The sequence below is a fragment of the Schistocerca gregaria genome, chromosome 1, assembly GCF_023897955.1.
Source record: "Schistocerca gregaria isolate iqSchGreg1 chromosome 1, iqSchGreg1.2, whole genome shotgun sequence".
In the NCBI taxonomy this organism is placed as follows: domain Eukaryota; kingdom Metazoa; phylum Arthropoda; class Insecta; order Orthoptera; family Acrididae; genus Schistocerca; species Schistocerca gregaria.
The window spans coordinates 412712367-412737497 of record NC_064920.1 but is presented as its reverse complement, the minus strand read 5'-3'; the positions used below and the strand labels follow the sequence as shown (position 1 = coordinate 412737497).

At 38.4% G+C, this 25131-nt stretch overlaps 1 protein-coding gene across 1 annotated transcript in view; it reads left to right on the top strand.

Moving 5' to 3' along the window:
• The first annotated feature begins 1152 nt into the window (after positions 1-1152).
• The window catches only part of LOC126350006 (ubiquitin conjugation factor E4 A), a 74058-nt gene continuing 50079 nt past the window's right edge, over positions 1153-25131 (top strand). Inside the window, exons 1-4 of the mRNA XM_050002478.1 lie at positions 1153-3142; positions 13567-13761; positions 21921-22215; positions 22307-22452. Coding sequence (XP_049858435.1) covers positions 1425-3142; positions 13567-13761; positions 21921-22215; positions 22307-22452 — 2354 coding nt within the window. The 5' untranslated portion in view covers positions 1153-1424. The remainder of the gene's footprint in view (positions 3143-13566; positions 13762-21920; positions 22216-22306; positions 22453-25131) is intronic.

Sequence of the window (25131 nt, the reverse complement as noted above, 5' to 3'; positions counted from 1 at the left end):
CCCCCCCCACAGTGAAAATATTTCCTACAAGTTTGACAACAAATCCCTCTACTCACTACCCTGTAACAGCTCCCACATTTCTCACTCATGGTCAGTTTTGGAAGAATAATTAAGTTTAAAGAATGTTTTAAATTTGTTAAGGAGGCGAAATTGGCTGTGTGTAAACAAAAAACGACACAAAGGTCTTATGCGCGGTGGTTGTTTTTCGTACCGGTTTAGAGATATAACGACAGAAGAATGAACTTGTAATTAATTTGCTTTTAGACAATTTACTTTTTCAGGCGTGTTTGGTCAGGTTTTTAAACGTTTATGACTCGGAAAACTAACTAGTAAACAATACGATTTAGAAACGTTTAATTATACTTTTACTGCGACAGTAGAAACTAGTAGCAGTCTTTTTTTTAAACGAGTTTTTCACTATCAAGAAAACTTGAATAGAATTTTTTGTGTTTATTTGATTTCAGTTCTCCTTCTCCCAGTTAATAAATCCACCCTTTTGAAGGTCTATTTTGTACAGCGACTCTGATTGTCTTCTTTTATATATGGGCAACTTCCTTTAAAATTATCAGTCAACAGGGTTTCTAAAAAAAAATTGTGTCAATTCATTGGCGCCCGCATTTGTTATTCGATTTCATTGAATTCAGTTTATTTATCAACTCATTCTCTTCCGTCGAAGAATTTCAGTGTGTGTAATCAGTAAAACGTGGTTGCTAGAAATTGCGAACTTGCATTTATATTTTATTACAAATAAAACCTTGTAAATGGTCGGCAAGTAACCACATTATTCGTTCCACTTCATTACCATTAATCATATAAATGATTCATGGTACGTCGTACATGAAACTAACGAGTAATTAATTGGCCGTTTAGTTCTTCCAATTTAGGTCCAAATTCTATTTAGTTAAGATTTTATCTGATCCATAGGTTCTCATGATTATAAATGCATAATCTGACAGCGTCAAATTCTGTCTTGTTTACTTTAAAATTACGTATTATTTTCCCAGGAATACCGCGGTAGTGGATGAAGGACTAGTGGTTAACTCTAGATATCGTAACAGAAAATAAGGTGTCATTTGAGTGACGCTGTTGAACTCTAGATAATTTTTAAATACAAATTCTTCAGCACTTCTGTTTGGAGTCACATCTGATACCCGCTTATCTGGGAACACTGGTTCACACATCAACATTACGTAAAGATAACATTTGTCAAAAGCAGGTAGTTCTTGCCTCTTGGATATCTTTGTCACATGTTTTGTATTTGTGTCATTCAAAACATCTGTGAGTGTGTTTGAATTGTTTGTGTTGAACAAATGTTTCAAAATTAAAGGATTGCCAAGTTGTCGCAAGTTAAAATCTCTTTCATTAAGTTCTGTGAAAAATGTGCACAATTAAATAAGAAATTTGTGACTTGACATCTAGTTATTATGGCCAACAGATTAAGTAACAACCCATTCGTTGCACTTTTCGGTTCTGTAGAAGCTGCAGAAAGATATATAAGTTTAAGAGAGAGTGGATTGTTGAGGCTATTAGAGTACCGACCGAGAGCTGAGAGGAAAGTAGTTGCCAACGAAAACGGAGGCGTTTCAAATGATCGACGACTACAAGTAGAGACAGAGAGACCTGTATTCAATGAAGAAAATAGCCCCTGTGACATGACCAAAGGAATAGAAACATGTATTTCGGATTGCTCTTCCCGGATAACAGAAGAACTTAAGAAAACTGGTATTGCAAGATTGACAGAGGAAATTTTTGGCTTTACTGTGAATAAAGTTGTAGATGAAGGAAAAAATCTTATTTTTCTTGAAGATCTTGCGTCTGAAATTGCCCCCAAGAATTGGATTGATATGGAAGTGTTTGAACAGGCATTATTCCAGAGGCTTTTGTTGGAGGAACCCAGTACATATTTGCTGAATAAAACTGTTAATCGACTTGAGAGAAGTGACAATCATGTGACTGAGAAAGAAGTTATTTCATATTTATTTGAATGTTATAAAAGGCTTTGTAGTCCATTAATTCCAAAGGATGTGAAAGAAGAAGAAATTGAGGAAGTTAAAAACCTAATTTTGAGAAATGCTGCAACGGCTCTTAGGCAACCTGCCCTGTTTGAAGCCCAGGAACTACATCTCCAGATTATTAACCTGTTCAGGGATACAAGTGCTCCACCTGAAGACTTCATTAATTTTTTCAGTGGCATTTCAGAACAATTTGTAAGGGATGAAAGTGAACCTATAAATGCTCTTCTGGAAGCTTTTACACCTACTCTCGATTTTATACAAAATGATGTGGCACAAAGCAATATTATTACCTTTAATCGATGCTATTTACATATTTTACAGACATTTTCTGTGAGTACTGAGTTAGGTGCAGTACTTTTGTTGCATAGTACCCCAAAAGATACTAGCCGTGGTAGGTTATATGCTGATACTCTGATTGGTAGTATTTTATCATTATCTTGTTTACCAAAAACTTCGAATGGGCCATATGAATTTTTCCAGGATCCTTTACAATCTCCAGATATAGAAGGAGCAAATATATGGCCAGCATTATCATTCATTTGTGAAAATATGCACAAAATATTCTATAATCTCTTGAAATCGTCAACTCAGTTGAAACATGAGACTTTATCTTGGTTGGCAAACTGTCTGCACTCAAATTCAGCTCGAGGAAAACTATGGACTGCTCACAACTTAGGCCTTGGTGCACCAGCTTGTGTTTCAGATGGCTTCATGCTTAATCTTGGCTGTGTTTTATTGCATTTGTGTCAACCAATCTGTTCAAACCTGAATGATCTAAAAGTAAATCGCATTGACCCTACCTATTGTGCTGTAAAAGTCAAAGATGATGCTGAGGCCCATTACAGAGGTGTGCACATGAAAGGACTTGATTCAGAGACATGCCTTATACCTATGGCAGAAGATGAACAGAGACCTACTGCAGAAAAATATAGTTTTGTCACAGAATGTTTTTTTATGGCACATCGTGCATTAGATTTGGGATTCAGAGTTGCTCTGGAACGTCTTATGCAATTATATCGTGAAGTAACTCAGATACAAAGAGTTTTTGTGGAAGTACAAGAACAAGGAAGCTTCCAGTCAGAAGTAGTACAGACAATACGACAACGCTTGGAAAGAGAAATGACAAGGCAAGTGCTGCTATAAATTCATATTTTTGGGATCCTAAGAAAAGGAATAGATATTTATGCGAAAATTACAGTGTGTTTGTGCAATCTTTTGTAGTTACTTCAGCACTTGTATTGTACACACACTTGGATGAGATCTCAGTACATTTTTACTCTTCACCTCATTTGTTTACTCTGCTGCTTATAAGTTACGATATTTATATAGTTCTCCTGTTTCATTGGATACAAGCCACTGCACCAACAATTGTGAAGTATTCTACATTTTCTTTCCATTTTGTCTATTGTCCTAATCAAAATAGATGTATTTAAATTTAGTAAAATTGAAATGTTCAATGTTTTAAGGAAAAAAACTCTGAATGTGTCATTCAATGTGAAGATGAAGATTACAGACAAAAGCAGTAAATGAAAGGCTTTCAAAGGATATGTGAGAATGAGCTGCATGTCTTTCCACTCACTAGGCCAGTTGCATGTGAACTTTCAAGTCTTGCATACAATTGCCCTACATACAATTCAAAGTTTAGAAGAGAATTGACTCTTCTGCAAGTGTTATGTTCACACAGCTTATCAGGGTTAAACCTTTGTTAGCCTCTGAGTCCTTCCTATCAGTTTGCCAATGCCCTCATGCCTTCTCCCAAAGTTATGTTTCAGTTTTGTCATAATAAAATATCGTTACTGACTTACTCCGTGACAAGTGGTCTAAGGGTTCCCACTCTCTCTCTGATTTGAATCACATTTTGTATGTGCATTCTTGTTAAGCAATCAATAGAAGATGTAAAAAATTTTAGCCTACATATTTAGTGCTTTGCTAGTAGAAGCATCTTAAAGAGTGACAGAATGTCATGGTGACATTTCAGAATTTTTGGGTCAGTTTGGGGGGTGTATTTCACTGGAGACTGGGGGTACTGGCACTAAATATGGCAAGATGATAGAACAGTTCGCATTGTGAGCAAAATGGCCTTGTGAAGAAGGCAGATCATATGTAAATAACCAAACCTAAGGCAAGAACAACTTAACTACAGTTCAGGCGAATAATCTCCATTTTTATGCAGCCTTTTATCGAAAGTATGCTCCCACAAAAAACACCTTGAGATAACCAGATTACCAAAAGTACACATCGACAGGCCATTTTCACTTACTGAATCCAACAGATTTTCAAAGGATCAATATGAAAAGTTACCTGCAGTAATAAAATTCGATTATGGAACTAAAATTTTCCATAGTAGATTACTTTTTCCTTGTGATAGATGGTAAAAGAAAATTAGATAATAAACCCCATGTTTCATTCAAGGCACGGTGAATGCTATTTCTTTCCAGCAAGTACATTGATCTAGAATATGTTGTTCCAAGATAGTGATTTGTGTGGGAATGTTTATTGAATGGTTGTAGACTTCCAGGGAATGAAGGAATTGTGGAAATTTCTTATTATGTAGAGAAAAGAATGCTCTTTCAAATAGTTCTTAATAAAGAATCCTTCTTCTACTGTATAGTATTTCTTTCCCCCATTCTTGTCAGTTGTTCCCTTATGCTCTCCCTGCAACTCTGTACAACCTCTAGTTTAGTCAGTTTATCCAGGTCCCATCTCCTTAAATTCCCACCTTTTCGCAGTTTCTTCAGTTTTAATCTACAGGTCATAACCAATAGATTGTGGTCAGAGTCCACATCTGCCCCTGGAAATGTCTTACAAATTTAAACCTGGTTCCTAAATCTCTGTCTTACCATTATATAATCTGTCTGATACCTTCTAGTATCTCCAGGATTCTTCCATGTATACAATCTTCTTTTATGATTCTTGAACCAAGTGTTTGCTATGATTAAGTTATGCTCTGCGCAAAATTCTACCATACGGCTTCTTCTTTCATTTCTTACCCCCAATCCATATTCACCTACTATGTTTCCTTCTCTCACTTTTCCTACTCTCTAATTCCAGTCACCCATGACTATTAAATTTTCATCACCCTCCACTGCGTGAATAATTTCTTTTATCTCATCATACATTTCCTCAATTTTTCATCATCTGCAGAGCTAGTTGGCATATAAACTTGTACTACTGTTGTAGGCATGGGCTTTGTGTCTATCAAGGCCCTTTTTGTTAGTGTTACAAGACCTGATCAGTCAATTATCCAGACTGTTGCCCCTGCAAATATATATATAAATAGCAGGGGACCAGGGGAAGTACCTTGTGGAACCCCATAATTTACCATTCCCCAGTCGGACTCTACTGCTTCTACCTGTGTATTATTATAGTCGAACACTATTTTCTGTTGTCTGCCTTGTAGATAGGATTTCAGCCAGTTGCCCATTTATCCTCAGAGTCCATAGTGGCACGCTTTCTCTATAAGTATTCTGTGATTTGACACAGTAGAAGGCCTGAGACAGATCGCAAGATAAGCTCACAGGCAATGTCTTCTTAGCAAGGCGTTCCAAAACGATACTGTAAATGAAACCATAACTTCAGTTGTGGAGAGGCCTTCTCGGAATCCAACCTGGTTTTTACTAATTATTGCAAGGTTTACTGGGTACATATTAATTTTTCAAGGACTTTAGAAAATGTAGTCAAAAGAGAGATAGGATGATAGTTTGTAACATCTGAGACATCACCTTTTTTGTAGAGGGGCTTTACAATAGCACACTTCGTCCCATCAGGGTAGTTACCTTGTTTCAGAGAGGCATTGACTGTATGAGCTTGGACTCCACTGACCTGATTGCAGCAGGTTTCTGGCAGTTTGCTGGAGATGTCGTTGACACTAGTTGAATTTTTCCTTTTTAAAGAATTAATGGTTTTTCTTACTTCCTTTTGCTTTTATAGGGGCTGTACCTATCTGCTCTGTGGAGTTTGGAAAATGGCCTTTCAGTATTTTTAAGGTCTCTTCTAAGGAGCATTGTGTCCTGTTTTCTCAGCAACACTTAAAAAGTGCTCATTAAAATTTTTTGCCACAATCTCTTGATTTTGTACTTGTCTACTTTCATTACTGAGAACAATGTTTTGGGACTTGAGGCAATTTCCACCAGTCTCACTCCTTGTCACTTCCCATACTGTGTTGATTTTGTTACTAGATTTATTAATTTTGAGCATAGATACAAACTTTTTGGATTCTGAATAATTTTATTAGTTAAAACTTCCGGGCTGAATTGCCATGGTCCATATAGAAAACTTGCCGGCTACGGGCAACAAAACGTCAGGAAGGAGGAGAAGTTTTATATATGGACCACGGCAATTCAGCCGGAAAGTTTTAATTAATGAAGATGCCGGCCGTGAAAGCTTACATGCTATGATTCTGAATAACTTAACTTAGTATTTTACAGTATTTTTTTTATAGTGATTTAGCTGGATGTGGTTGTTTGAATTTTTTGTGTTGATGTACAGTTTTCGTTTCCTTTTGTATGAAATCTTAATACCTGTGGTAATCCAGCCCCCCCCCCCTTTATTTTTGAAAGGTAGGCCTACTTTCAAATATTGGTGCCGGTGCCACTTCATTGCTGAATAGATTGTATTTTTGCATTTTTAATTGACATTTTCTAAATTATTCACAGATCTCCAGTCTGTGGATTGAAGATGTGATTTAAAAGTCTGAATAGTTTCATCATTAATTGTCCTTGCTATTTTCCAATTGGGGCCACTATCATTCTCATAGATACTTGCACTTTTTGCGGTCTGTTAGTTGGCAGTTGTTGTATCAGGTGTCAGAGTCATGTGTTTTCTGTCTAGTAGTGTGTGTGTGTTGGGGGGGGGGGGGGGAGGGGGGGCATATGTGCCATCTAGGGGACTACCAAAAGTTGTGACTCTGTCTGTGTGTTCTGACCTGTCATATCATCAGGATGGATGGCATCCCTGTTTCAAGTGTATATTATGGTGACCATGACACCGCTCATTACATCTGAAAAGAAACATAAATAACACATACAATATTTAATTCCAGCAATAAAATAATCACAGGAAGTAGTGGGTGTTAGATGGGGACAAATTAAATATGTGACAATCAGGATAATGACACATTCAAGACAAATATTAATCCAAAACTCAAGCACAAAAAATTCTCAACTTTCAGCACAGCTATAAAATGCAGACATGAAAACTGCTTGTATAGTAAATTTCAGTTCACCTATATAGCTCAGACGAATTGCCACACAACTCGAAAACCCAGTATCACAAATTTCACTAGAACTGTGTAGCTCAAATGAAACCCTCAATGCAAGAAATCCATAAACAGCTTGAAAACCCAGTACTGCAAATTTCACTTGATTGCCAACACACTCAAACTGTCAAAGCCGTTATACAAACCTCCACTTGCTCAATTTATCTAAAACTAAGTCTCACTTACATAACTGATATTAAAAAGTAACTGGACCAGCAATGGTAAACCAATATTGATGATACCTACTAACCACAATGCGACACAGTTACAAAAGACTAACAAGAAAATCCCAGAAATTCATCATCAATTTCAGTACATATCTTAACTCACTGCAACAAGAAATGACTTTCTTTGAGATTACTCTGTTATATCTTTTGCTGACAAAAAAGAAAAACATTATTAAATTTCTGACTATAAGAAGTGCACAGCACTAATAACACCAAACACAAGCACAAAGCCATCACCAACAATACACAAAATCAAAGTAACTAACTAGCAAACCCAAATAAATTCTTCCATTGACAACCTCTGACCTGTATGTTGTATCTCAGTGGGTATCCATTTATGTTTGGCCTGATAAAACAAACAATGAAAAATACAGTATAGAATAATGTCAATATTATGAAAAGGGTAGATTGCTACACAACTTATAATGGAGGCATTGAATCACAGACAGGCACAACAAAAAGACTGCTATACATGTGAGCTTTCGGCTAAAAGCCCTTTATTTTCTACATTAGAAGAAGACCTTTTGGCCAAAAGCTCACGTGTATAAGTGTCTTTTTGTTGTGCCAATCTGCAATTCAAGAGTAGCAGTCTATCCTTTTCATGGTACTGTTATTACCGTAATAAAAGTCAGTCCATAAACGGCAGTCTGGCTAGGTTTCGTCCATACAGTCTGTGGGTTTATGAATCTGTTTGGTGTTCATTTCTTTGTTAAAGAATGGTAGAATTTTTTTTACTGTGAAGTTTTCTCATAGCTCCTATATTTGTTCCAGTGCATTACTAAAACTTGTACTCAATTTCTGAAATTTCAGTGGTGTTTTACTAAGGACTGCAAATGTTGAAGGATCTGTCTTTTTGTTTTGTATATCATAGTTAGGTTGAATAGTTACATGTTCCATGGATCATTTTGCACAATAGATTGTAATGATGTGGAACGAGTCATTTTACATTCACATTGGAAGTTAATTTGTACATTTGATTACAATCTGAACATTTCTAAGGTTTTTTCCATTAAAAGGAAAAAAAATTGCAGACATGAGTTTGTAACTCCTACACATCACCTTTTACATAATTTGGTAATACAGAATAGAAAGAGTTGTCAAGGAGAAACTTTCTCAGTTTGTTATCAGATTTTACTTTTCTGTGTGTAAGACCTTTTATATCACTGGGAAAATGGTCAAACATTTTTGTTGGAGCATTGTGTATCCCTTTTATGCTAAAGACAACTTTAATGCGGAGTAAAGAAAGTTGTTCTTCCTTCTGCTACTGTAATTATCTACCTCATTGCTCCTTTTGAAATGTAGTGCATTATTTGCAACAAACTTCATGAGGGCATAGGGATAGGTATATACTCGTGCGCACACACACACACACACACACACACACACACACACACACACACACACATACCCATACATATACAGACGTATTTATAGGCAAAGAGTTAGAGCAGAGATGTCAGTCGAGGTTGACTTTCTCGAACGCCTGGAATCCTTACCCAGTCTGTTACCCCCGGAAACCATCCTTGTAACCATTGATGCCACTTCCCTACACACAAATATCCCGCACGTCCAGGGCCTCGCTGCAATGGAGCACTTCCTTTCACGCCGATCACCTGCCACCCTACCTAAAACCTCTTTCCTCATGACCCACAACTACTTCACTTTTGAAGGCCAGACATACCAACAATTAAAGGGAACAGCCATGGGTACCAGGATGGCCCCCTCGTATGCCAACCTATTTATGGGTCGCTTAGAGGAAGCCTTCTTGGTTACCCAAGCCTGCCAACCCAAAGTTTGATACAGATTTATTGATGACATCTTCATGATCTGGACTCACAGTGAAGAAGAATTCCAGACTTTCCTCTCCAACCTCAACTCCTTTGGTTCCATCAGATTTACCTGGTCCTACTCCAAATCCCATGCCACTTTCCTTAACATTGACCTCCATCTGTCCAATGGCCAGCTTCACACATCCGTCCATATCAAACCCACCAACAAGCAACAGTACCTCCATTATGACAGTTGCCACCCATTCCATATCAAATGGTCCCTTCCCTACAGCCTAGGACTTCGTGGCAAACGAATCTGCTCCAGTCCTGAATCCCTGGATCATTACAGCAACAACCTGAAAACAGCTTTCGCATCCCACAACTACCCTCCCGACCTGGTACAGAAGCAAATAACCAGAGCCACTTCCTCATCCCCTCAAACCCAGAACCTCTCACAGAAGAACCCCAAAAGTGCCCCACAGGATACTTCCCGGGACTGGATCAGACTCTGAATGTGGCTCTCCAGCAGGGATACGACTTCCTAAAATCCTGCCCCGAAATGAGATCCAACCTTCATGAAATCCTCCCCACTCCACCAAGAGTGTCTTTCTGCCGTCCACCTAACCTTCGTAACCTCTTGGTTCATCCCTATGAAATCCCCAAACCACCTTCCCTATCCTCTGGCTCGTACCCTTGTAACCGCCCCCGGTGTAAAACCTGTCCTGTGCACCCTTCCACCACCAGCTACTCCAGTCCTGTAACCCGGAAGGTGTACACGATCAAAGGCAGAGCCACGTGTGAAAGCACCCACATGATTTACCAACTGACCTGCCTACACTGTGACACTTTCTATGTGGGAATGACCAGCAACAAACTGTCCATTCGCATGAACGGACACAGGCAGACAGTGTTTGTTGGTAATGAGGATCACCCTGTGGCTAAACATGCCTTGGTGCACGGCCAGCACATCTTGGCACAGTGTTACACCGTCCGGGTTATCTGAATACTTCCCACCAACACCAACCTATCCTAACTCCGGAGATGGGAACTTGCCCTTCAATATATCCTCTCTTCTCGTTATCCACCAGGCCTCAATCTCCGCTAATTTCTAGTTGCCGCCACTGATACCTCACCTGTCATTCAACATCATCTTTGCCTCCGCACTTCCGCCACGACTGACATCTCTGCCCAACCTCTTTGCCTTTAAATATGTCTGCTTGTGTCTGTATATGTATGGATGGATGTGTGTGTGTGTGTGTGTGTGTGCGCGCAGATGGATATGTGTGTGTGTGTGTGCGCGCGCGAGTGTACACCTGTCCTTATATATATAGAAAGAAACTTCCACATGGGAAAAATATATTAAAAACAAAGATTCCAAGACTTACCAAGCGGGAAAGTGCCGGTAGACAGGCACAATAAAATAACACACACACACAAAAAATTACGAGCTTTCGCAACCGGCAGTTGCTTCGTCAGGAAAGAGGGAAGGAGAAGGAAAGATGAAAGGATGTGGGTTTTAAGGGAGAGGGTAAGGAGTCATTCCAATCCCGGGAGCGGAAAGACTTACCTTAGGGGGAAAAAAGGATAGGTATATACTCGCTCGCGCACACACACACACACACACACACACACACACACACACACACACACACACACCCATCCATACATATACAGACACAAGCAGACATAATTAAAGGCAAAGAGTTTGGGCAGATATGTCAGTCGAAGCGGAAGTGCAGAGGCAAAGATGATGTTGAATGACAGGTGAGGTATGATTGGCGGCAACTAGAAATTAGCGGAGATTGAGGCCTGGTGGATAACGGGAAGAGAGGATATATTGAAGGGCAAGTTCCCATCTCCGGAGTTTGGATAGGTTGGTGTTGGTGGGAAGTATCCAGATAACCCGGACGGTGTAACACTGTGCCAAGATGTGCTGGCTGTGCACCAAGGCATGTTTAGCCACAGGGTGATCCTCATTACCGATAAACACTGTCTGCCTGTGTCCATTCATGCGAATGGACAGTTTGTTGCTGGTCATTCCCACATAGAAAGCGTCGCAGTGTAGGCAGGTCAGTTGGTAAATCACATGGGTGCTTTCACATGTGGCTCTGCCTTTGATTCCAAGGCTTACCAAGCGGAAAAGCGCCGGTAGACAGGCGCAATAAAATAACACACAAACACACACACAAAATTTGTAGCTTTCGCAACCAACGGTTGCTTCTTCAGGAAAGAGGGAAGGAGAGGGAAATACGAAATGATGTGGATTATGAGAGAGAGGGTAAGGAGCCATTCCAATCCCGGGAGCGGAAAGACTTACCTTAAGGGGAAAAAAGGACAGGTATACACTTGCACACACACACATATCCATTCGCACATACACAGACACAAGGGGGAAACATTCCACGTGGGAAAAAATATATCTAAAAACAAAGATGATGTGACTTACCAAACAAAAGCACTGGCAGGTCGATAGACACACACACACACACACAAATGTATGTTTGTCTTTGTTTGTGTGTCTATCGACCTGCCAGCACTTTTTTATAGAGGGAAACATATATATTCCACGTGGGAAAAATATATCTAAAAACAAAGATGATGTAACTTACCAAATGAAAGCATTGGTATGTTGATAGAAACACACACACACACACACACACACACACACACACACACACACACACACACACACACAATATTCAAGTTTTCGCAAACGACGGTTGCTTCATCAGGAAAGAGGGAAGGGGAGGGAAAGAGGAAAGGATGTGGGTTTTAAGGGAAAGGGTAAGGAGTCATTCCAATCCCGGGAGCGGAAAGACTAACCTTAGGGGGAAAAAAGGAGAGGTATACACTCGCGCGCGCGTGCGCACACACACATATCCATCTGCAAATACACAGTCACAAGCAGATATGTGACTGTGTATGTGCGGGTGGATATGTGTGTGTGCGCGTGAGTGTATACCTCTCCTTTCCCCCCCCCCCCCCCCCCTCCCCCCCCCCTAAGGTAAGTCTTTCTGCTCCCGGGATTGGAATGACTCCTTACCCTTTCCCTTAAAACCCACATCCTAAACATTCCACTTAGGAAATATATATCTGAAAACAAAGATGATGTAACTTACCAAACTAAAGTGTTGGTATGTTGATAGAGACACAAACACACACAAAATTCAAGCTTTCGCAACCCATTCAAGCTTTCGCAACCCATGATTGGTTCATCAGGAAAGAGGGAAGGAGAGGGAAAGACGAAAGGATGTGGGTTTTAAGGCAGTCCAGTGTGCTAACCACTGCGTCACCTTATCGGTATGTCGTGTGGGCACACCAATATTACAGCCATAACAATGTGTTACAAGTGCAAGCTATTAACGCAATTCATTTCCGTACACTAACACATCTTATCCATTTATGATTATTGTATACGTGTGTGGACACGATAAAATTTTAGTACATGAAATTATTTATGCTGTACTTTTATCTATAAATTCCTGAATTAAAAATCCTTTGTGAAACAGATTCATCAAGAAACAGCATTTTCAATTGTATTTGTATGTAACTGTGCTAGCTGTCATTACATCAGTGGGGGAGGGGGGGGGGGTGGAAAATTTTTCATAGAATGCTTCATGATTTATTAAATAAAAATATATGAATGTAGTAATGTTTAGTTTTGTTCTAGTCTGCATGTTGCAAATTATCACTCTTATTGAACTGTGATTATTTCCAACAAATTTTACAGGAGAATATGTATGTTGTGAAGTACACTGAGATGTAAGAAAGATGAAGGAATATGTGCACCTCATGTAATTGCATGGCTCCTTAGTACGAGTAACCTACATATCAGCAGATGCACTAATGCAGTGTTGTGTTAAAAAAGGACCATTTACACACTGAAGGAAGAGAAGCGATATCTGTGGGGGCTGAGTGACTTCTGGTATAGTGAAGATAGGAAAATGATGAATTCATTTCACAATGTGTTTCAGTACAGCATGAAAATGAATGTCACACATTGAGTTCCCTTCTTCTCTTGTTCACCTCTCCCCTGTTCCTCTCCCCACTCTGTAGATGTAGAAGTAGTTAGAGTTTTGTGTAATTATGATTGACAGAAACTGAATTTATGGTTGTTGATGTTCTCTCAACAACAATACCCTACTTGATACTAACATTTGGCAGTTTATAAAGGATGCTAAAACATTAGGTGATTATGGCACCACCACTTAATTTTTCTGTATCTTTTTGAATTGCCATAACTTTCAAATATCTCAGAACATGAAAAAAAGGTCTTACTGGTATGTTCTGTACGATAGATGTTTCAGCATACGGGCAGCATTGTTGGAACCTCATTCACTGTCACTTATGGTGCAGTTTCATGTGGCGACAGCTGTATGGCTGGTGCAGGTGGCTACTGATGCAACTAATGAGACTGAACGAATATCATTCATGCCAGCCAAGTTGCGAGACATCACCTTTCCACTGCCGGAACAGGTGCCATCAACACTAAGGTTTGTATATGTATATAAATATTTGAAATCTTTCTGTGTAGATAGTTGCGATCAGAAGTGAAGGCAAGTTGACAGATATTATATTCAGATGCTAGAATAATTAATAATGAAGTTGTGCGTATACTTACTAACTTCTTGAGATAACAGATAATTCTATGGAAATACCTGTGATTTACAAAGGTAATAGCAGCTAAAAGAGAAAGAAAGGTAAATCCATAAGGAGTTACTGCTAAATACAAATCAGTCAAGATGCTTTCAGCAAGGGGGGATTATACTACTGCAACAGCGAATGGAATTGTGGTAGGTGGAAGAGAAATGGCAGGTTGGATTAAACTGTAATGAAGACAAGCAAGTTAATCTTGTATGCTGGTGCAGAACACATGTTACAAAAAGCAGGTACCAACTTTTCAAATGCAGCCCTGCCAATGCATTGTCCTTTTATGCCTTGTGTATGCGATACTACCGCCACCTGTATGTGTGCATGTCGCTATCCGATTACTTCTGTCACCTCAGTGTAAATCTGAGCCATACATAGTTCTTCTGTGCACTCCTATCCTGAGCTAAAGGTTTGAACTTCCTCATTGACAAATGACATTACTGTTTCTCTGTCTAGTTTGCTGAACATGTCAATCTTTTGCTTGTTATTTGTAATTCACTGTTGCCAAATTTAGGTGACATGGGAATAGCGATATGCACATATACAGATGGCTGTAGTATCGTGTACACAGGGTATAAAAAGCAATGCGTTGGCAGGGCTGTCATTTGTAATCTGATGATTCATGTGCTAAAGTTTGCAATGTGATTATTGGCGCACAATGGGAATTAGATATTGAACACGGAATAGTAGTTGGAATGAAACACATGGGACATTCCATTTCAGAACTTGTTAGGGAATTCAGTATTCCGAGATCCACAGCATCGAGAGTGTGCCAATAATACCAAATTTCTGGCATTACCTCTCACCATGATCTATGTGGTGACGATGGCCTTCACTTAATGACCGCAAGCAGCAGTGTTGTTTAGAATTTTCAGTGCTAACATCCAAACAACAGTGCATGAAATAACTGCAGAAATCAATGTGGTAAATAAGATGAACATATCCGTTAGGGCAGTGTGGGGAAATTTGATGCTAATGGGCTATGGAAGCAGACGATTGGCGCGAGCGGCTTCACTAACAGGATGATATCACTTGCAGTGCCGCCTCTCCTGGGCTTGTGACCATATTGGTTGGACCCTGCATGATTGAAAAACTGTGACCTCGTTAGATGAATCCCAGTTTCAGTTGGTAAGAGCTGGTGATAGGATTTGAGTGTGGCACAGATCTCACGAAGCCATGGACCCAAGTTTTCAGCAAGACACTATGCAAGCTAGTGTGGGCTGTGTTTACATGGAATGGACTGGGTCTTCTGGTCCAACTGAACCAGTCAGTGACTGGAAATGGTTATGTTCGAATACTTGGAGAGCATTTGCTGCATAATCGATATGATTCAGGCAGTGTAGGAAAAAATCTTACCTTCATAGTCCCGGATTTTATTGAATTTAGCATATGTTAAAATGAAGAACTAAGGAAGGAACACAAATTTTTTCGTTTTCTCCAAAAAAATTTCTACTTCGAGATACAGCCCTTGAAAGATGACAGTGTGCATACCACTTTGAAGATGCAAATTTTAGGAAAAATTTTAAAATGTTGTGTCTCTGGAACAGTTCTAGATATTTTCTTGGGGTTTTTATTTGAAAGATAATTGCTTTACAATTACAAACAAATCCTTCATTTGGTCTTACCTGTCGAAGTTCTTTTACTGTAGCATTCTGAACTTTTTTATAATTTATGGATTTTTTTTTCTAAAATATCAATCCATAAAATTTTGATTTTTTTCTATTGATCAGTACCAAATAGTTCTAGTTTCCCTGAAAAGGAGAGCTTCCACTTTTAGGTTGAACAAGTTTTATAAGCAACTGAAATTTTTGCCATACATAAAACCTGTTTTATAACCACATTATCACATAACGGTATCATAAAAATTAAAACCTAGCCTTATTCAACATAATTTTAGTTTTGTTAGATGAGTAAGTGACTCATTTTTCAAGCGTTTTAAATGGTACCAAAACGTATTTGAAAGGTCCAAAGACTTAAAGGTTTCAGTTTATACGACTTCTATGCACTCTGTTTTGCACTGAAATTAGCCAGTAACTGTACTAAAAATGTGTTCCACTGCTTCAGTATCTTTATTTGATATAGAGTGATACCTTCCTGTTGAACCAATAGGAACTGGAACACTTACAATCTTCAAAACATTGTGAACAGGAAGGGAGCACTGATGGCATTCTTGCTGTCCTTCACCTGGAAACCTATATCCAGCAGCTGCTCCATGCAGGGCATAAAGTTCGCTACAGTTTCGTTTAACTCATAACTGGTGCCTATAATCTGCAATCCACCAGTCACAATCATACACACATTCCACAAACATCCCCCTTCTCAGGTCGCGAATCCGAATATTATCCTGCTGTTTCTGAGATGTTGGCTGAATGAACGAAATTTCTTCTTTCTTGCTCTTTAAAGTGCGTGCAATATGAGTTTGCCCATCACTTTTAGTCCAAAAATGTGTCTTCTGACTTTCTTTCACTGGTGTAGTTTGTTTGGACCATTCTTCTTTCATCTGCTCATGGGATTCTTCGATTTTCTCTTTGGGTAAAAGAATGAGGGCTGTGGATGTGTAAGATTTCATGAATCTCATAAAATCCTTAGCATTCTTAATCACAGCTGTATTTGGTCTGGAAAGATTATGTTTTGTAGCATGATGCTTTAGCAGGCCACCTACACCATCACAAGGCTCCTACCCGTGGCCTATAGCACTGTATACCCAGTCAGTTGGCACAAGGTGACTTACCCATTTCAAACAGCTGGTAACAATTTTTAAAATGACTAGGAGCACCATTAGAAATAATGATGATCTTCTCTGCCCCTGTTTGCAGTTGAAAAATTTTGTACATTGCTAGCAAAGCATGTGTCAAATCATGTCCTGTGTGATCACTTATAACTGCAATACTTGTAGTCTTGTTTTGAAAATATGCCACTCCTGTAAAAATTGAAACCTGGTCATTACTCCAATGATACCCTTGTACTTCTTGTGATAGAATTAGAAACCAGTTCTCAGCAAAATCACAGTGAAGCACTAAACATAGTTATTCAGCCTTTACACACCCTTTCACTTCTGCAATGTGTTGTTGTTGCAGTTTCTTCAGATGCTGGTGTGTTACTGCATTCACTGACCATTTACGAAGTTCATCAGTGAAACTGTCGAAGGCAACTGTTTTCTTAATTAATTTATTTTCCTCCCCTGTTGTCGCATATGTAATTCCTGCAGAGTTACCTGGTATGTCTTCCAGGCCAAGTGTCTGTAAAGACAGTCCTCCCTTTCCAGGGCAGTCACCACATTCTTGAAACAAACAAGTCTCTCACATTACGTTACAGACTACTAATGACTTCACACACCCAACCAAGGTTTCATATGTAACGTGCTCCAGTAAGTTCTTCAAAGTTATCACACAAAGTTCAAAATTTGCACAGTACACACATAAACAGATGTCTCTAGGTGGGTGTAGAACTATCCACTCAGGTCATAGTGCATACAGTTTTGATCTTCCAATATGTGAAGTTGTATAGATGCTTTTATAAATTGCAAAAGTTTCATTAATACTGCAAGTTATGTACCTCTTCACTTTCACAACTTTTTGACCTTCAACTGTTACAGTATAGTGTCTTTTTTTTGGCACTCTGGTGAGTACAGCCCCATTTATCTTCCAGATAAAATGACTGCACTATTTGAACTTGAGCTGCTTCTTCAGGGTGACCACAATAGGGATTTGGTCTTCCAAAGACTCCTTTTACAGACTTCACATTTCTTGATTTGCCTACCATGTGCTTTGATACTGATGGAATGTGGTTCAAAACGTTTTCTTCGAAAATGTCTCTGGAATAATAGTTAAAACTTGCGTCTTTCACTGAAGGATGCACAATATTCGACAGCTAAATTGGTATTTGTGAAAAATTCCTGGCAAAAGGTGCAAGAGAGCTTTGGTTCATTTTCTTCTGAAGATGGAATTTCTACTTTGAAGAGTGTGGTCAGTTTTGCTGTAGTGTATTCATCCATAGCTTCAGTAATTTCTCTGTGCTTTCTTGATGCGTAGAGCTTATGACTCGACTTCACTGACCATGGTTTCTTAACAGAACTAGTACCTACCTCTGTAGTTAACTGATTCATGCAAAACCTGCAGCATCTGCACCATGGGAGGCTTCACCTTGTTCAGATGGTATCATTGTTGTTATTCTGTCAAGACATATAGAACACAAAAAGCCGTCACTGGAAACATCTTCACTTTGAAACAGAGTCTTCAAATGAGAACACTTATTCTCAACTTGAACAAAGTCTGTATTTTTTGTTTGTCTTACATATCACTCTTTTATGGATATGCAAATAGTCAGCACACTTCACTCTCCTGTAACCCCAGTCAGAAGACATTTCAAACAGTCCTTTTCACAAAACACACTGCAACTGTGTCAACTGATAAATTACTCATGAAATCACAGAACTCACTTGATGGTCTCAGATTTCTTAGAAGCCTCTTCAGCACTGAACAACTACAATACAGACTCCTGCAATGAACATCCACAACAAAGAAACTGACAAGAAACAAGAACAAAGTGTAAGAAATATCTGCAACAATGAAAGTGAAAAAGAAATAACTGCAACAAAGAAAGTGATAAGAAATAGCTGCAACAAAGACAATAGAAATAAACATTGTAACAAAGAAATTAAAAAGAAACAACTTCAATGAAGACATACAATACCCTTGAAAGGTAAAAAAAAAAAATAATAAAAAAAAATAATAATAATTTTTCAAAATAAAACCTGTCCAACTTAAAAGTGGACGCTCTCCTTTACAGAGAATGTAGTATTACACGGTACTAATCAATAGAAAAAAATCTTAACTTTTCTGGATTGGCATTTGTGGGGAAAAAAGTCTGTAAATTACAACAAAAAAAATAATCAAAAGGCGACAGTAAAAAAAAATGAAAGATATGTTGAAATTGAGGACACTACTGTAATCATAAAGCAATTATCTTTCAAATAAATAATTAAAAGAACACTAACAAAATATCTAGAACTATAGATGTATGTATACACCTACATTTTTTTCCGAAATTTGTATTTTCAAAATGGTGTTCGCAGTGTCATCTTTGGAGGCCTATATATTGGGGCGGGAATTTTTTTGGAGAAAACAAAAAAAAAATATGTGTTTCTTACTTACTCCTGAATTTTAACATATGCTATATTCAATAACATCTGAGACTATGAAGGTAATCTCCCGGTCTGAAGTGACTGGATTATGCCGGATGTAATTTTGATAAATGACGATGCGCCATATCACTGGGTCACAATTGTCTCCAATTGGTTTGAAGAACATCCTGGACAATTCGAGGGAATGATTTGGCCACCCAGGATGCCCGGCATGAATCCTGTCAAACATTTATGGGACATAATCTAGAGGTCAGTTCATGTACAAAATCTTATACTGGCAACACTTTCACAATTATGGATGACTATAGAGGTAGCATGCCTAGTGGACAAAAGAGGACCTGACATGATGTTAGGAAGTATCCCATGACACTTGTCACCTCAGTGTATTTCAAAAGTTACTGGTATATTGTTGTTGATGTTACCATTAATCCTTTTGCTGCTGTGGGTTTGTGTACACACACTGCTACACCATTTCCCCAGGTGCTGTGTATGTTTATACAAGTGCCGTTTGGGTTTTCCTTTAGTGCTATGGACATCTGTTTGCGTCCTGAGCAGCCAGCCTCTCACTGCTGTGGATGAGTTACTTCCATGTTGTGGTGAATAAAGAAGCTTTGAGCATTTATCATACAACATATGTGCCTCATTGTGTGGTCTCATTTCTAAAAACCTTGTTTTGATACACTGAATTGTTTTAGAGATATGACGAATGTTAAGACCACATGATTCACGATGCACAGAGATGTGAATGGGTGGGTGGCGTACGACTTGTCCATCAGATATGAAACACAATAACTTGAGAATGAAATGAGACATTATTCTGCTCTCTGTTTTAAATAAAATTTTGATGTCTTACCTACATTTCATTCACTGCGATTTATTAGCTAAAATCAACCACACACAAAATTTACACAATGCATTTCTATCACTATAAACTCTGTAAGTATGATGGATAGAAAAAAGAAATTCAGTTCTTTATTGAATGAAGATATCAGACTGTAAGAAGTGCAAAAATCAAATTGGATGATAAATTATTTTGTATAGGTTAGAATGCCATCTCTCAACACAGGCTCCAGCATTTGGCGAGCAGTATGTCCATAACAAAAGCTGCCCTCAGCATGGAGCGTAGAAAGCACTTTTGTATCAGCAAAAATCTTTATGCTGTTAATTAAAACAGTAGATGCAACTTATCTGAACCTTGGAATTTTGACCTCAAACTTCAACTGAGATACCTGAATTCCTTCAAAATGTTCTTTCAGCATAGTGTCATAAAACAAGTTGTACTGTGCTCTCATATCAGACCTGATAGGATTAGTCATGAAAGGTATCCCCCACCAAACTATTATGGCACTGTGGATAATAAATATTAGTAATGTTGGGCATAATTTCTAGAAAGGAAACCAAAAGTGAAAGCTCAGATCACCTATTGAGAACTGATGGAGTAAGTATAAGTGAAATAGTACGAAAAGAGGTGGATAATTTCAAGCTTTTTTATGTTTTCAAAAGCGTATGTTACAGTACATCAAAACCAAAATTATTGTCTCAATATTTATGTTGTGGTGAGCAAAGATCCTTCCACTTTATAGATGTAAATGAAATGCTTGAAATTGATTGTACATTGAAAAAAGGTGTGGAGAATTCAACAGAATTGTGTCACAACCTTCCAAAAAACTCTTTTTGAGCACTCACTTGTCTTCAGTTCCATTATTTGGATCTATAACTGTGTACTTAAGATTTGTCAAACAGCAGTGACAGCTGCAGTGTAGATTTAAAAAAAGCTGAGTTCTTGAATAGAATGAACTGGGCCCATCCAACATTAACTATAGATGTATGTATACACCTATATTTTTTTCCTTGCAGGGGTTGAGAGAGAAGAATTGCAAAAATATAATGCATAATTCAGAATGGGAAAGTACACTGTTATTAAGGTAGTTGTCAAAAGATGGATATGTTGTGAATTTATGTCATGCATAAGGCTGGTAGATGCGAAGGGAGGGGAGAGGACAGAGGGTGTGTGTGTGTATGGGGGGGGGGGGGGGGGGAGAAAGAGAACTACTATATTTTTAGGACAACCATTACTTTTGTTGATAACATTGAACTTTATAATATGGGCATCTGCAGCTAAAGGTAAGCATTCTTGAAGAATAAACCACAAGCAGCCACTGTAGGATCCTTTAATAGTACTACCAGTTTCACAACATGAGAATTGCATCTTCGTGTACACCTATTTTCAGATCATTTACAGTCAAAAGTTGAATGCATTGAATGTCTCATCTTCCCAGTTAGGTCATATTAATTCGTCAAAATAGTGACGAAAGTCAAAAATTAAAACAGGCAGGATAAAGAAGGTGGTCATAGAATGGATTTAGGTCAGAATGGGTCTGATACATTTTGATGAGAACCATCATGGATGGGTGCTGGTGGTATACTGAATGTATATGTGAGCACTTTTGACACATTCGCTAAGTATTCTGCCACCATTCACCCATGACGGTTCTCGCCAACTTGTATCAGATCCGCTCTGAGCTGACTTCCTCCTGTGGCCATCTTCTTCATCCTGCCTGTTTTAATAGTTAACTTTTGTCACTCTCTTGACAAATTAATACAATGTGACTGGGAATTAATACAATGTGACTGATGCACTCAACTTTTGCCTGTAAATGATCTGAAAATAAATGTGTCTGAAGATGCAACTCTAATGTTGTGAGACTGGTAGAGGTGTTAAAGGATTTTACAACAGCTGTTTGCAGTTTATTTTTCAAGAACTTACATTGGTGTTAATACTGTAGCTATCATTATGTGTAATCTCTACTTTGTTTCATGGCACTTGAGCTATTCTCTTCTCTTGGTGGCCCATTACAGCTGTGTTCCTGAATTTCTGATCGAGAATACTGTTGGATTTCTAAGTTTCTTACGGCGATTTAATCCAAGAACACTGGAAGAGCAAGGATTTGATTTTTTGAGTCCAATATTAACAGAGGTATTAGTGTTTATGGGGTCTCAGCAAAGGATGCGTAATCCTCATTTAAGAGCACGATTGGCAGAGTGTTTAGAGTCACTACTTCCTCATCATAAAGAGAATCCAGCTTTCAGCACCAGTTCATATGGAGGATTTTTTCGTGAACGCCTTTTTAAAGAACATCCTCATTGCAATCAGGTAAATAGCGATCTTTTTAATGTATATTTATGTATAGCAAGCTGGTAGATCTGTACTCTGTTGTTGATTTAATTTTCTTCTGTACATTCAGATAGTGCGCAGTCTTCTGGAAGTTTTTGTGGGAATTGAAATGACAGGTCAGAGTGTTGCTTTTGAACAGAAATTCAATTACAGACGTCCTATGTATGTTGTAATGGATTATTTATGGCAAATTGAAGAGCACAAGGACTGTTTCAGGTAAGCATAGCAAATTATGAGAAATGGAACATATATAACACAGTGATATTCAAATTGACACAGAAAAAATAAAAAATAAATAAATTACTGTACACATTTGGTGAACACTATAGTTGTTTTGCTCCTCAATACAAACTGCAAAATAAAACAGAATAGAATAAAATAAAATAAAATATAGGTCTCTAACACACCAAGGATGAGAACTTCATGTTAATATTCCGGTTAGAAATAAAGAAGAAATCTCAGTTTTTTCCCTCCTTTTTGAGCAAAAAGGAAAAGCAGAGATTGGAAATCCTGGTTGAGGGTGGGATTTTATAGCAACTTTCTGTTTATTACTTACACCTCTTATTATGAAATATTGTATCCGAAATTATTAAGAAATCTCACAGATGAGTAACAACTATGAGACTGTTTACTATGTGTATGTTTTTTTGTAAATCTTTTCCTTTCTGCTCCCCTTCCCCAATGCATATTCATCTCGGCCTGAATTTTTCGTCAGAGCTTAGTAGTGGCGATCCTCCAAGGTTGCTACAAAAACTCTTTAATTGCCTTCTTTTACTTATTTTTCTTTGTACACAATGAAATTAGTAGCAAAAATAAATATGGTATTGATTGTTTTTTACTGTGTCATTTCTCTCTGAAAAAAATAAAGAAATGATTAATTGCAAGCAGTATTATGTAGTTGTCCCCCGATATTACTGCCAAAACTGAGTATGTGGTACAGTATTACTATTGACTGCTGTGGCACCACCACTCATATCGCATTGATCCTCAGGTGCACTCTCTGATGAAGCTGTGCTAGACTCTGGCATATAAGCCAGCCCAGGGTTGAGATAAGCAGTTAGTGAGTGCATACTACAAATGTTTTCATTTTGGCTATAGTATTGTTGTGGTTGATTCCATTTGTAATCTATGGAACTCTCACATGTCTTGGACTGTTTTTTGCTTGGCATTACAGACTTTAAGATAGCTTGCACTGTTCCTATAGAATCTAATATCTCGTGTTATGAGTAAACATCCTTTTTTGTTTAAGTAGATTGCCTTTTTAACAAAAGTGGCAATGAATTGGGACCTATGACATCTGCATATCAGCCTTTGAACAATATTGTGAGAATATGGGTTTTAAACCAGGAAACATTTACAGCTACTCCTGGCACAAACCATCCAGTGTTATAAGGAGCTAACAACAGCTGTTACAGGCAGCGCAAGTGGAACAAATGTAGAAGGGGCGTCTCCCATGTCACTCATGTTTACGACCTTTCCACTGCTTAACGTGAAGAATGGGGCACTTACTGCTGATGATTGTAAATGTATTTTCAGCTTGCCAAATTCCTGACTCTGAGAGACAAAAAACACGTTCTTGTCCAGTATCCCAGAACTGTGCCATCTAATACAAAAATTAGAGGCTTCATTGACTTCTGCAGAACTTAAGATGCCTACATGTTGGAAGAACAGTTTTCAAAAAAGCACATGTCATTGCACCCATCCTACAAAAGAGAGAAAGAAAAATTATCTGAGTGTAACACCTGCATGAGCTACAAAGCTGCACTACTTTGAGCAAAGTCCTTGCGCTCTTTCACGGACGGTGATTTAATAAAGGAATATTTGATAGTTGCCGCTGGATATTTATGTCCACTTCAGGTAGAAATGTTTCACGTGGTGCCATTATCAAAAATGGCAACCACATATCCCACGCAGACGATATTCAGAGGTGGCTTGCAAAACCTTTGCAAAGAGTTTGTTGTACATACTTTAGTGGTCCATTAAAGTGTAGACACACACAGCTAGGTGTAACATTTTTAGCAACATTGAAGAGAATGTAGAATATATAGGTTTCTCATGGAATTTAAACATTTATGTTTCTGCAGATGCAGCACTATTCATGCAGGGAAAGAAAGCAGAATTTACAGCACCCCTAAATGGGAAAATGAAAACACATCCAGTATCTAATCCACATTGATCTGCAGCCTGAAGTAATTGATCTGCTGTGCGACAGTAAATATAAAGACAGTCTATATCTCTCGAAGCATATCCTTCATGATCGATTTCCTCATTTACACAAGTCTTCACACGGATTCCCATCCTATTCTCTGTGACAATGGCAAGCATACTGAACTGCAATCATTGTGCTGGTTTCTGCATGGGCATGTAAACTAACAAGCTGTCCATATGAATGGTCATTGCCAAACTGTGGTCAAGAAACAGCTGGATCATCCAGTTGCCAAGCACACTGCGCAACATAATGTACAGGGTGTCCCACACAAACTTCCTTGCTTTCAAGGACTCAGGAGAGAAAAGTCACGGTAGATATGACAATGAAAAATGCACCACATTGTAAAGCATCTCAAAGAATGTATACTTCCGCATCAGAAGTGCCCAGTATTGTCACCAGAGAGCAGCATCATTGCATGAAGTGAAAATGGCTACTCCACAGCAGGGGCAGACATACAAACTTATCAGAGGTATGGCAATGGAAACCACGATAGCTCCTTCCTGTGACAACTTTTTCATGGGTCACTTGAAAAAAGATCTACTGGGATCCAAAAGCTGTCAGCTCCTGGTTCGGTTTCGATACGTTGATGACATTTTTGCCATTTGGACTCATTGTGATGCTGGCCAGTTAAAACTGTTGGAATCTCCAAATACATTCACCCAATTAAATTTCACATGGTCATGTTC